This window comes from Esox lucius, chromosome 12 (assembly GCF_011004845.1).
Source record: "Esox lucius isolate fEsoLuc1 chromosome 12, fEsoLuc1.pri, whole genome shotgun sequence".
NCBI lineage: Eukaryota > Metazoa > Chordata > Actinopteri > Esociformes > Esocidae > Esox > Esox lucius.
Window position 1 is genome coordinate 33,783,486 of NC_047580.1, and position 12,576 is coordinate 33,796,061.

The following is a 12,576-nucleotide window of genomic DNA, read 5'->3' on the forward strand; positions in this document are numbered from 1 at the left end:
AATCACCTGATCACAATGAGCCATACTTTGTAACAGAAATGAAAAGCATAATCTTTTAACATGGCCAATAAAGAAATGGTTGACGTGAAAATGTCTTATTTCCAAAGTTGTTTTCTTAATCTACAGTTGATAAGTCACTCCTACCCTGAACATATCATATATGAGATCCACCAAGCCCCAGAAGAGCAGAGGAGATCGGTACACAGAAAACTCCTTGGACTGTTTGTCTGTCAGTCTGGGGGAAGAGAGAGCGGTTAAAACAGAGCCACATGGTATACATGGACATGCACATCTAACAGGGATACTTGGTAGCTCGTTAGGTAACACTAAAAATGAGCAGCTAGTTTAATTCAACCGGGAGGCAGAGTAGCTTAGTGGTTAAGAGCGTTTAGCGAGTGAACCAAAGGTTGTTCTTTCTAATCCCAGAGCTCAAGGTAAACATTTCTTTCTGACCCTGAACAAGGCTGTTACCCAAAAACTGTTCCAAGGTTGCTGCAATGAATGTGATTATGGCCTTAGACTACATACCTGGTAAAATAAAGTTGGTTCTGAACCCAGCCTCGATTTAACCTATTAAATGACAATAACCCGCTCCAGTTCATGACCAATGAGACAATTCTAATCCAGCTGGCTTTTCTACTGACACCAGGAGGAAATCGTTTCCAAGTCAGGGCACATCTCACTTGTTGGTGCAGACGGCCGAGACCTTGCGTGCGTGAACGCAGATGAGGAGCCGGCGCAGGAAGGTGAGGCGTGTGTTCCTCCAGCGCTCAGGCGACAGCACGTGCATGGCCAGGACGGTGTAGTAGTGGGGGCCTTCCACGTCGTAGCTGGTCTCCACCCACCGGTCACAAGGCTGCTCCAGGAACGACTGCAGGTTCTTCTCTTCACGACTAGTAGCCCGAGTACTGTGTGTGTGTGTGTGTGTGTGTGAAGCAGGGGATTGGTCAGACAGACAACGGAAATAGGATTGCTTTTCAATTCATTTCCTGGTTTTCGCAGAAATCGATGGAATCCGCAGGAGGTTATCAGGGATTTCTGTGGTGTTAGGTGAGCGTTACGTACGTGTTGAGCACATAGAGCACGGTGTGGATGATGTAAGGGATGAGGTGGATGTTGCTCTCTCGTCCTCCCCCTCCCGTGTCCACGCTGAACGACTGCTCTGTGGCGAAACGCAGGAACAGAAGCTTGGTGTCGTGGATGTTGAGTTGGTAGGTGGGTTCCCTCTGGCCTGTGCACTCCTGCAGATATGTGTTGTGTCTGGAAGAGAGATTCAATCAAACCACCTCAGGAGATTAATGCTGTCTGTGTGTAGCAAGAAAACCATGTCAGACAGAATTTTTTACTCAGTTGGGGGGGGAGGGGGGGTGTATAGACCAATCCCAGGAGTGGATTCCAGAGATTCTGAAATGTCTTATTGACAACAACACCTCCTGGACCATGACTGCCATTCTATTCAGAAGGGGGGGGGGGCGTTCAGATGGAGTCGCCTCTCACCTGGCCAGGCAGGTGGCGAAGGCCGATTCAGGGACATGAGGCCCCCAGACCGGAAGGAGTCCATTGCACTTGGTGTTGGCGTTCTGCAACGCGGCGCTTTCCCACTCCTCTCGGCCCCGAGCCAGCCTGAGACGGGGAAGGGTTAGTTACAACGTCACCCCAGGCAGACAATAACACACACAGTACGGCACACAGAAAACAGGACCCGTTCCAGGACTTTGGACTAGCCATGACTGCATCTGTTAGCAGCTTCTAAATTTGCATTGCTAAACACACAAACACACACTTGACCCAAAAAGACTGAATCAACGTCCTTCAGTATCAGCTAAAACACGTCACGTCGTCTGGAGTGTCACCTGACAGTGGAATGTGTAGTGGACTATGTTAAAAGATCAGATTAGACTCAACTTTGTAAGTGAACAAGTACATGTAGGTACAAGTGAGCGTGCGCACGTGTGTTACCTGACGGCCGCGAGGTGACAGTCATAGTGGACAATGTTAAAGTGAGACACTGTGCTGTATCCTTGTTGCTTCCGAGGCTTGTTCTCGAAATCTTCCAGGGCGACGCGCTTCGTAAACGTGTAGATACCCAGCACCTTGGTAGGCTGTCGGAGAGACCCAGGGTCACAGGTCAGTCAACCAATTGAAAGACTCGAAAAAACAAACATAAAATCCTTAATTACATCTAAAATCAGTCCCATTTGTACGAGCCTCAGATAAAGGCATTTTTATTTGACCCCCCCCAGATTAAATGAAACACTCCATCACCATGACAAATGTTTCAGAGGGATGAAGGTGTTCACCTGAAACTTGTAGCCCTCCCGGCAGATACAGCAGGTCAACCCTGGCTCCTCGATCAGCTCCTCCATCTGCTTCAGCAACGATGTCTTGGTGACCACCTGGCCCTTCTCATTGGTCTAGAAACACAACCAGCCACAATCAGGGGTTAGTACCGGTCGGCCGCCCCCCCAAGCCTCCCCCCACCCCCCCCCCCCCACCCGGACGGAGACCCACCGTCATGCCCAGCGTCCCCAGGGCCTTCTGTCTCATGGCCATCGCCATGCGCTTCTTCTCGGCTCGTGTCTCCCTGCGCGCTGCGTCGATCTTCAGGTTGACCTCCGCATGCTCCCTCAGCGCCTCCAGGAGGTTCTCGGCCAGGGTACCAATGCCTTCGTCGCTGGACACCTGCTCCAGCTTGTGAAGGCTGGTGATGGAGTCTGTCCCTATTAACACCTGGAGGGGGAGATCATTTTTTTTGTTTATAACAGGCAAGAGATCTACCTTCTTAACACTAGAACTGCCAAATGCCTACGCCAATTGGCGTTTGAGTTTGTAATTAAAATAAGGCAATTATGAAAGCTACACCCTCCTCCATCCATGATTATGAAAGCTACACCCTCCTCCATCCATGATTATGAAAGCTACACCCTCCTCCATCCATGATTATGAAAGCTACACCCTCCTCCATCCATGAAGTTTCCTAAATCGGCCTGTTACATTGTTCCGTTGTCAGAACTCTAAACTGACATACAGAAAACTATTCAGTGACTATTTACCTGTACAAATGTATTATGCTAAAAAGGTATTCACTAAATGAAATAAACAGATATTGTTTAGCAGTCACAATTCACTAATTCAAGAAAGGTATTACAAGTTACTGTTTTAATGTGAGGAGAAAAAGAAACTAAATCACACACCTATCTACCCTCTTCAAATTTTCTCTGCTTATTTTACTGAAGATTAAGATCCTACAAATGTATTAGGCTAAATCATTATTTTTATTTTAGGAGAAAAAGAGAAACTAAATCGGGCACACATCTGATAGGCTCTGAATAGGCTCTGAATATTTTACTGAAGATTAAGAAGTTGCATACATTCTTATTATTTTTCAGTTGATACATGTACAAGTCTACCTTGAAAACCTGGGGTGTTGTGTGTGTGTGTGTGTGTGTACCTGTGTGTGTGTGTGTGGGTACCTGTGTGTGTGTGTGTGTGTGTGTGGGTTAGATCATACTGAACGAATGGGGACCAAATGTCCCAATGAGTATAGTAAAACCAGAAAAATGTGACCTCATTGGGACCTTTTGCCGGTCCCCGTGAGGCAAAAGTCAATTTCTGGCTCAGGGTTTAGGGTCAAACTTACAATTGATTTTATAGTTAGAATTGGGGTTTCTTTAAGGTCCAGGCGTTGTTGGTTAAGTTTAGGGTTAAGGTTAAGCATTACATCTAGGTAAAGTTTAGGCATAAATGTTACTTTATTGAGGTTAAGGTTACGGTTAGGTTTAAGGTTAGGTTAAGGTTAGGTTTAGGGGTAAGTTTAGGGCAAGGGAGCATGCAATTTTTATTTTCTGGTCCCCATGAGTGTAACTGTACAAACTTGTGTGTGGGGGGGTGTTGTGTGTGTGTGTGTACCTGTGTGGGGGTGTGTTGTGTGTGTGTGTGTGTACCTGTGTGTGTGTACCTGTGTGGGGGTGTGTGTGTGTACCTGTGTGTGTGTACCTGTGTGGGGGGGTGTTGTGTGTGTGTGTGTGTGTGTGTGTGTGTATACATGTGTGGGTGTGTGTGTGTGTGTGTGTACCTGTGTGGGGGGGGGGTGTGTGTGTGTACCTGTGTGGGGGTGTGTGTGTGTGTGTGTTGTGTGTGTGTACCTGTGTGGGGGGGTGTTGTGTGTGTGTGTGTGTGTGTGTGTGTACCTGTGTGGGGGTGTGTGTGTGTGTGTGTGTACCTGTGTGGGGGTGTGTGTGTGTGTGTGTGTGTACCTGTGTGGGGGTGTGTGTGTGTGTGTGTGTACCTGTGTGGGGGTGTGTGTGTGTGTGTGTGTACCTGTGTGGGGGTGTGTGTGTGTGTGTGTGTACCTGTGTGGGGGGGTGTTGTGTGTGTGTACCTGTGGGGGGGTGTGTGTGTACCTGTGTGGGGGTGTGTGTGTACCTGTGTGGGGGGGTGTTGTGTGTGTGTACCTGTGTGGGGGGGTGTTGTGTGTGTGTACCTGTGTGGGGGGGTGTTGTGTGTGTGTGTGTGTACCTGTGTGGGGGGGTGTTGTGTGTGTGTGTGTGTGTGTGTGTGTGTGTACCTGTGTGGGGGGGTGTTGTGTGTGTGTGTGTGTGTGTGTGTGTGTACCTGTGTGGGGGGGTGTTGTGAGTGTGTGTGTGTGTGTACCTGTGTGGGGGGGTGTTGTGAGTGTGTGTGTGTGTGTACCTGTGTGGGGGGGTGTTGTGAGTGTGTGTGTGTGTGTGTGTGTGTGTGTGTGTGTGTGTGTGTGTGTGTGTGTGTGTGTGTACCTGTGTGGGGGGGTGTTATGAGTGTGTGTGTGTGTGTGTACCTGTGTGGGGGGGTGTTGTGAGTGAGTGTGTGTGTGTGTGTGTGTGTGTACCTGTGTGGGGGGGTGTTGTGAGTGTGTGTGTGTGTGTGTGTGTACCTGTGTGGGGGGTGTTGTGAGTGTGTGTGTGTGTGTGTGTACCTGTGTGGGGGGGTGTTGTGAGTGTGTGTGTGTGTACCTGTGTGGGGGGGTGTTGTGAGTGTGTGTGTGTGTGTGTGTGTGTGTGTGTGTGTGTGTGTGTACCTGTGTGGGGGGGTGTTGTGTGGCCAGGCCTCGCAGCAGACGGAGGATAAAAGGTAAAGCAGGTCGCGACAGGAACTTCTTCCACACGTCGGCATCCAGGCTGGAGAGAAACCAAGAGGTCAGACTAACAGCACGATGTTCTGTCATGAGCACAACATTAGACAGCAGTGTGTTGGAGTGCAGAAGGTCCAGACATACTTCTTGGCATTCGGGATGTGTTTCTTCATGTAGTCCAGGGCACTTTGTGTGATGCCTTTCTGCAGTATAAGGTCTTTGAGTTGGTGTCCATTGCTGTTGTTCTTAATGCCAGCAGCGATCTTACAGAAGCAGTCTATGAACACCTTATCATCCGCACTGTGTTCTTCATCGTACCTGGAGCAAACAGAGGAATTCACATTTCACACTTGAGTCAAGGTTGGATAATGTCCAACACCCAGACTAGAACCAGAGAGGCTCCTACCTAAAACCTTCCAAACCAGACTAGAACCAGAGAGGCTCCTTCCTAAAACCTTCCAAACCAGACTAGAACCAGAGAGACTCCTTCCTAAAACCTTCCAAACCAGACTAGAACCAGAGAGGCTCCTTCCTAAAACCTTCCAAACCAGACTAGAACCAGAGAGACTCCTTCCTAAAACCTTCCAAACCAGACTAGAACCAGAGAGGCTCCTTCCTAAAACCTTCCAAACCAGACTAGAACCAGAGAGACTCCTTCCTAAAACCTTCCAAACCAGACTAGAACCAGAGAGGCTCCTTCCTAAAACCTTCCAAACCAGACTAGAACCAGAGAGACTCCCTACTTGTCGAAGCTGCAGCAGGGTTTGAAGCGTTCCACCAGGATCCTCATCTTCTCCAGTTCTCCGAAGGACAGGTACGGTATGATGCGAAGGAGACCCTGGAGGACACTGGGGTTGGAACGGACAAACGGAGTGTTGATCTGATCCAGCAGCATCACCAACTGGTCCTTGTCCCCTGTTAGCAACAGGTTACCCTGGTAGAGAGACAGAGAACACTAATATCAACAGACCACCCTGGTAGAGAGACAGAGAACACTAATATCAACAGACCACCCTGGTAGAGAGACAGAGAACACTAATATCAACAGACCACCCTGGTAGAGAGACAGAGGACACTAATATCAACAGACCACCCTGGTAGAGAGACAGAGGACACTAATATCAACAGACCACCCTGGTAGAGAGACAGAGAACACTAATATCAACAGACCACCCTGGTAGAGAGACAGAGGACACTAATATCAACAGACCACCCTGGTAGAGAGACAGAGGACACTAATATCAACAGACCACCCTGGTAGAGAGACAGAGGACACTAATATCAACAGACCACCCTGGTAGAGAGACAGAGGACACTAATATCAACAGACCACCCTGCTAGTTCCCTACATTAGCTAGTTCCCTACATTAGCTAGTTCCCTACATTAGCTAGTTCCCTACATTAGCTAGTTCCCTACATTAGCTAGTTCCCTACATTAGCTAGTTCCCTACATTAGCTAGTTCCCTACATTAGCTAGTTCCCTACATTAGCTAACATCCAAACCAACAACCGGTATAAAAGGGTTTCCACACTAATTTCCATGCGTTTAATTAGAAAGATTACTGTAGACTATACAGTAATGAAAACAATGACTTCAATAACCATGCCAAGTTTGAATATTTAGCTAGACACCATTAAGCATCGTGTTAAATTAACTTCCACCACAAATAGCATCCATGAACTGTTTGATTTAAAAGGCCGACTAGTGGCAAACGTCTTGGAATTAGGGCTGCAAAATGTATCGAAATATAATCGAAATTGTGACTTTGACATGTGCAATATCCAAATCGTTAATTTGCGCGAATTTCAGCTCCAAAACGTGAATGATATGCGCTTCGTGTGAGGCAATGGACATACATCGTACGTCTGTAGTTGTTTTTCTTGCGGGTGCTGTAGGTATTTTTGTAGATTACTTAAATACCTGGACACACACACACACACACACACATTTTGTTTAAATACTTGGTGTTAGTTTGAGTTAACACTGCAACTGCTAGCGAAGACGTCTGCTTCAAGTTAGCGAGTGGCACCATGATATATTGTCCCACACACAACAGTATGGTTATTAAAGGTTTCGGCTTCAATGTGCCTACAAACTTATAACGGGAGAAAAAAAATAACTCAAGGGTTGAGAAATGTTGCCTAACCAGTAATGGCAACGGCACAAACGGCAAATGCTGCAAATGCCACTGCATTAAATGAGCAGTTAAACGAATAGTTTGAGACAGGCTGCACCTTCAAATTGGTAATAAGTGTAAAATAGAAAACACTGAACTTTAATACGTCGCAATATAAACGGCAACAGTTTTAATTTAGGTTTAATATAGCGTAGACAGCAACGTTTTATTCAATCCTGGATAAATCCTAATGACTGTGTGGTCACAGGGCAAGGATGGAGACCCCCGTCCACGATGTGGTTGAACAACGGTTCAAGTCAGTCATGCACTCAGTAATGGCGCTTTTCCACTGCATGGTACCAGCTGGACTCGGCTCGCCTTTACTGCTTTTCCACTGGCCAAAAGTTATCAGTACCTGGTACCAGATACGTTTTTTGGTACCTGCTCCGTCGAGGTTCCAAGCGAGCTGAGGCGATACCAAAAGGTGACGTGAAAACAGGGAAGACTTCTGATTGGACAAGAGTGACTCAAAGCGTGCAGCAATGCAAAACACGCTGTTCTGCAGTTAGCCGTCCAGTGTCAAAATGGTTTTACGAGAACGGCGCCTCTTTGCAGGTCTGTCCCAGGAGTCCGTGCATGGAAAGGGGTCAATTCCAGTGCCAGTGCATAGGACCAGACTTGTAATTTAAGAGATTGTATTTTCCCCCTCTCGGTTTGGATCTCGGGTTGTGAGAGACCCACAAAGAGGCGCTGAAGTGAGTAGAGTAGAGCTGAGCCGGTACCATGCAGTGGAAAAGCGCCATAAGAGACATTTGCTCTTCTTAGGTCCAACAAAAAATAACTGAAAGGAAGATGTACAAACACCACTCAGCACACCCTTAATGGAGCAGCTCAAAACCTTTTAATTAACACCGACATCTGACGGGAACCCTACGGCCGTGTCCACTGGGTCGATGTGTTTCGCTCACCTTGTCCTCAGATATCTCAGCGTTGGCCTCATCCAGGATGATCTCCATGATGCTGAGGACCTGCTCGGCTATGGACGCTCCTCCACTGTCCTTACTCTCCTGCTCGGCCACCAACGCCTGTGGGGACAGGGGACACGCAGGTTATCCAGCCTGGCCTCCAACCCAATCATGTTCACAAGGTTCATTATTCCACATGAGTATCAGCCTCGGGCAGACACGGTTGAATCATTATTACAGAACATGTCAGTGGAAGTATCGTGTCAAATCATTATTACTGTACACGATTTCAAATAAATAAAATGCCTCACCAGATTGAGAGTGCCCAGCATGACGTTGAGTGTGTTCATCTCTGGCTTGACCAACTGTTGCCTGTTAATCTTCACCTTCACGCAGTAACTGAACAGCTTCAGCAGGACCTGGTGGAGGGTCGAAGGAACAGAAAGGCTATTAAAGCCACCTATCACAGCTGCAGGCCCCTCCCCCACACCGGCCCCGCCCCCTACACATGCCCCTCCCCCCCACAGGCCCCTCCCCCCCACAGGCCCCTCCCCCAGTACTCACAGTGAGCAGGTGTCGTCCCTGCTTGAAGTCCTTGATTCCCGACAGTCTGCTCAGCATACACTCCAGCCCTCCACACTGAGCCATCACCCCGGCCATCTTGTATACCTCCTCGTCATCCTCCTCCTCATCCGTGGTCGAGTCCAGGGACTCGATGAACTCTTCGGTGGCGTCCCCGAGGAGACCCCTCATCCGATAGATAATCCTCATTGGTTCCCCCTGACAGACAGGTCACCCAGGTTAACACTTCATATCCAGGCACAGGCAATTAACTCTATACTTGTTTTAAAAAAATATTACAATACTGAAGAGTTCCTCACCTCGTTGGTAGGACACCAGACCTTCTTGTAGACCTCCGCCACAGGAAGATCTAAACTAATGATCTTGTTGTTAACCAGAAGCTGGGATAAAACAGAATACACAGGAGACCATAAGCACTGTGTAAAATTGTCACCCATCTAGTTTCATAGAACTTCAGGACACACAACAACACGTTGCTCACATACAAGAATAAACCGTCTGAGCCACAACAGAAATCTGGGCAAACAACCATGCCACAGACGTCCTCCAGTCACAGCCATTACTACATCCACCACCACCACGTTACCTCCATGCCGCTGTCGTCCTCCAGTCACAGCCATTACTACATCCACCACCACCACCACGTTACCTCCATGCCGCTGTCGTCCTCCAGTCACAGCCATTACTACATCCACCACCACCACCACGTTACCTCCATGCCGCTGTCGTCCTCCAGTCACAGCCATTACTACATCCACCACCACCACGTTACCTCCATGCCGCTGTCGTCCTCCAGCAGGGCCACCAGGTCACAGTCCTGGCAGATCTTGTTCTTGATGTCCCTCATCAGGGGTCCGATGCCTGGCTCGTTGCTGCTGTAGGGGTTCCCTGGCATACGACCCTGCAGGAAGTCCTCCTGTTGAGGGTCCTTCTCCAGGGTCACAAAGAACTCCGTCACCTCATTCTCCTCCTGGTGGGGTGAGGAGGATGGAAGGTGAGGAGGAGATTCATTTACCCAATCCATTCCTAGGGTTTGGCCCAAATAATTCATCTCTCATCCGTCCTCTCTCTCCCCAATGTTTAAACGTGCATAAAAATGCTAATCAACTAGCGAACGCCTGTGGGAAGATACAGGAGTAACCTCTATGAAGGGTTAACTGTTGCGGGGGTTAAACAGTTCGGTAAACCGAGCGTCATATCGGAGAGACCAGAGGAACTGGGAGGGAAGGACACTAACCGGGTAGATGATACTGCAGAGTCTCTCAAAGATGAACACGGGAGTCCTATAGTCATCCAGGTTGTATCTCTTGGCCGTCTCGATACACACCGCCATGAAGGCCTTGGTCTCCGACTCAGTCCCTGGACACAAAGGGGAACATTTAATACTGACAGGTGGCAAGTGACTCCTCCTACATTTCCAAATGTTCTGCTGCGCTGCAGAAAGGCCTCTACGCTGACCTGTCGTCATGTCCTCCAGCATCTCCAGCAGCATGTCCTGGGTCTCGTCTATGAGCTTGGTCCTCTGCACCACCAGCTTCCGGAGACACAGGTATCCGTTCAGAACTGTCCCCACCAGGCGGCTCTTGAAGTGGCGCTTGATGGACTCCACCTCCACAAAGGACGACAGCAGGCCTGGAACAAACACCCACAGGACGGACGACATTGGAGGATCATTTAAGGACAATGGAATTCAGCCCTTAATGGAACAGAAACGCTGCGAATAACTAGTCCACAACCCGCCCCCCCCACACCCCACCCTGGTGAAATGACAGCAAACAAATTCCATTTGTTAAAAATGTTGATCTTGTTGCCAGTCAACATACCAGTCAGGCTCTTGAGGGCATATCCCTGCTGCAGGTCGGTGCTTAATGTGGCCTCCTCCAGCGCCAACAGGTTGGCAATCTCCTTGGTGATGAGGTTGCCGATGTAGGGCAGGACTCCGCGGGCAGCAAGGTACACCTTCCAGTGAGCCGGCTTGATCAGCTTCTGGTACAAACCCAGATACTCCGCGGCACACTCCCCAGCAGCGCTCAGCTCATCCAGGTAACTGAACCACACACACACACACACACACACACACATTTCAACTTGACAGGGACCATGCCACCACTACACACTCGTAGCAAGCTCAAGATGCAAACGACAAAACTGAGTTAATTAATCTGAATCAAACCAAATCCCCATTAGGCAATAGCTACTAAAGTGTGTCTAGGTGCATGAAGATCCCTCTGTTCAGTCCTTAGAAGAAAATACACTTGTAAGGTTAACCCCTGAAGCAGGTTCCCTCTGGCTCCACATTTCTGACTGTCAACATTAATTTATTAAAGCCCTGGGGAGCACCTTTCATCAGTTCTGTATTTCACTGAGTCACACATTCCCTCGTTGAAATCTGAAGCCAGTATTTACCTGGTGAGCAGATCCAGGACCTGTTGTTTGCGGCTGGGGATGGAGGTGAGGGCCTCCACAATGGTGCAAGCTGCCTGACGAGCTGCCTGAGTAGCTGGCGTGAACAGAACCTGGGCGAGGGAACATGACAGCCTTAGAGGTGACCGAATTTAAAAACCAATCCATTGGTCATCCTGACCCAGCTGGAAAAACCTTTATCCCACAGGGTAAAAGGCTGCGTGTCATTTAGAAAATCTCAAAGCCGCTGTGTCGGTCTGATTCTTAGAGCTAAAGCAGACGACCTCCCGGTGTTCACGGCAGCAGTGATTCCTAGAGCTAAAGCAGACGACCTCCCGGTGTTCAGGGCAGCAGTGATTCCTAGAGCTAAAGCAGACGACCTCCCGGTGTTCAGGGCAGCAGTGATTCCTAGAGCTAAAGAAGACGACCTCCCGGTGTTCAGGGCAGCAGTGATTCCTAGAGCTAAAGCAGACGACCTCCCGGTGTTCAGGGCAGCAGTGATTCCTAGAGCTAAAGCGGACGACCTCCCGGTGTTCAGGGCAGCAGTGATTCCTAGAGCTAAAGCGGACGACCTCCCGGTGTTCAGGGCAGCAGTGATTCCTAGAGCTAAAGCGGACGACCTCCCGGTGTTCAGGGCAGCAGTGATTCCTAGAGCTAAAGCAGACGACCTCCCGGTGTTCAGGGCAGCAGTGATTCCTAGAGCTAAAGCGGACGACCTCCCGGTGTTCAGGGCAGCAGTGATTCCTAGAGCTAAAGCAGACGACCTCCCGGTGTTCAGGGCAGCAGTGATTCCTAGAGCTAAAGAAGACGACCTCCCGGTGTTCAGGGCAGCAGTGATTCCTAGAGCTAAAGCAGACGACCTCCCGGTGTTCAGGGCAGCAGTGATTCCTAGAGCTAAAGCGGACGACCTCCCGGTGTTCAGGGCAGCAGTGATTCCTAGAGCTAAAGCGGACGACCTCCCGGTGTTCAGGGCAGCAGTGATTCCTAGAGCTAAAGCGGACGACCTCCCGGTGTTCAGGGCAGCAGTGATTCCTAGAGCTAAAGCGGACGACCTCCCGGTGTACAGGGCAGCAGTGATTCCTAGAGCTAAAGCGGACGACCTCCCGGTGTTCAGGGCAGCAGTGATTCCTAGAGCTAAAGCGGACGACCTCCCGGTGTTCAGGGCAGCAGTGATTCCTAGAGCTAAAGCGGATGACCTCCCGGTGTTCGGACCGCAGTCTCTCCTCACCTGTCTCAGCCAGTTGTTATGGCCCAGTTTGAGTAGCCGGGGGAACAGGCCCTCTGAGCGCGACCTCATAAACTGCTTCCACTTCCAGAGGTACTTCTCCATCAGGTAGCGTCTCCGCACCTCTGCCTTGTTCTGGGGCTTGGAGGCGGTCTCCTGGCCTGAGGGACGGGA

At 49.4% G+C, this 12,576-nt stretch overlaps 1 protein-coding gene across 9 annotated transcripts in view; it reads right to left on the minus strand.

The window, feature by feature from the left end:
- The window catches only part of ubr4 (ubiquitin protein ligase E3 component n-recognin 4), a 64,947-nt gene that overhangs the window by 2,029 nt on the left and 50,342 nt on the right, over window positions 1-12,576 (minus strand). For all 9 annotated transcript variants that reach the window (XM_029124228.2, XM_029124220.2, XM_029124226.2 and 6 more), the window contains 20 exons: window positions 12,406-12,563; window positions 11,181-11,290; window positions 10,598-10,821; window positions 10,233-10,406; window positions 10,012-10,133; window positions 9,547-9,744; window positions 9,074-9,154; window positions 8,757-8,972; window positions 8,504-8,611; window positions 8,196-8,312; window positions 5,854-6,044; window positions 5,255-5,428; window positions 5,057-5,156; window positions 2,512-2,730; window positions 2,301-2,414; window positions 1,960-2,102; window positions 1,498-1,623; window positions 1,066-1,260; window positions 684-908; window positions 145-235 (listed from right to left, as the gene is read on the minus strand). In XM_029124228.2, the coding sequence (XP_028980061.2) occupies window positions 145-235; window positions 684-908; window positions 1,066-1,260; window positions 1,498-1,623; window positions 1,960-2,102; window positions 2,301-2,414; window positions 2,512-2,730; window positions 5,057-5,156; window positions 5,255-5,428; window positions 5,854-6,044; window positions 8,196-8,312; window positions 8,504-8,611; window positions 8,757-8,972; window positions 9,074-9,154; window positions 9,547-9,744; window positions 10,012-10,133; window positions 10,233-10,406; window positions 10,598-10,821; window positions 11,181-11,290; window positions 12,406-12,563 (3,086 nt within the window). The remainder of the gene's footprint in view (window positions 1-144; window positions 236-683; window positions 909-1,065; window positions 1,261-1,497; window positions 1,624-1,959; window positions 2,103-2,300; window positions 2,415-2,511; window positions 2,731-5,056; window positions 5,157-5,254; window positions 5,429-5,853; window positions 6,045-8,195; window positions 8,313-8,503; window positions 8,612-8,756; window positions 8,973-9,073; window positions 9,155-9,546; window positions 9,745-10,011; window positions 10,134-10,232; window positions 10,407-10,597; window positions 10,822-11,180; window positions 11,291-12,405; window positions 12,564-12,576) is intronic.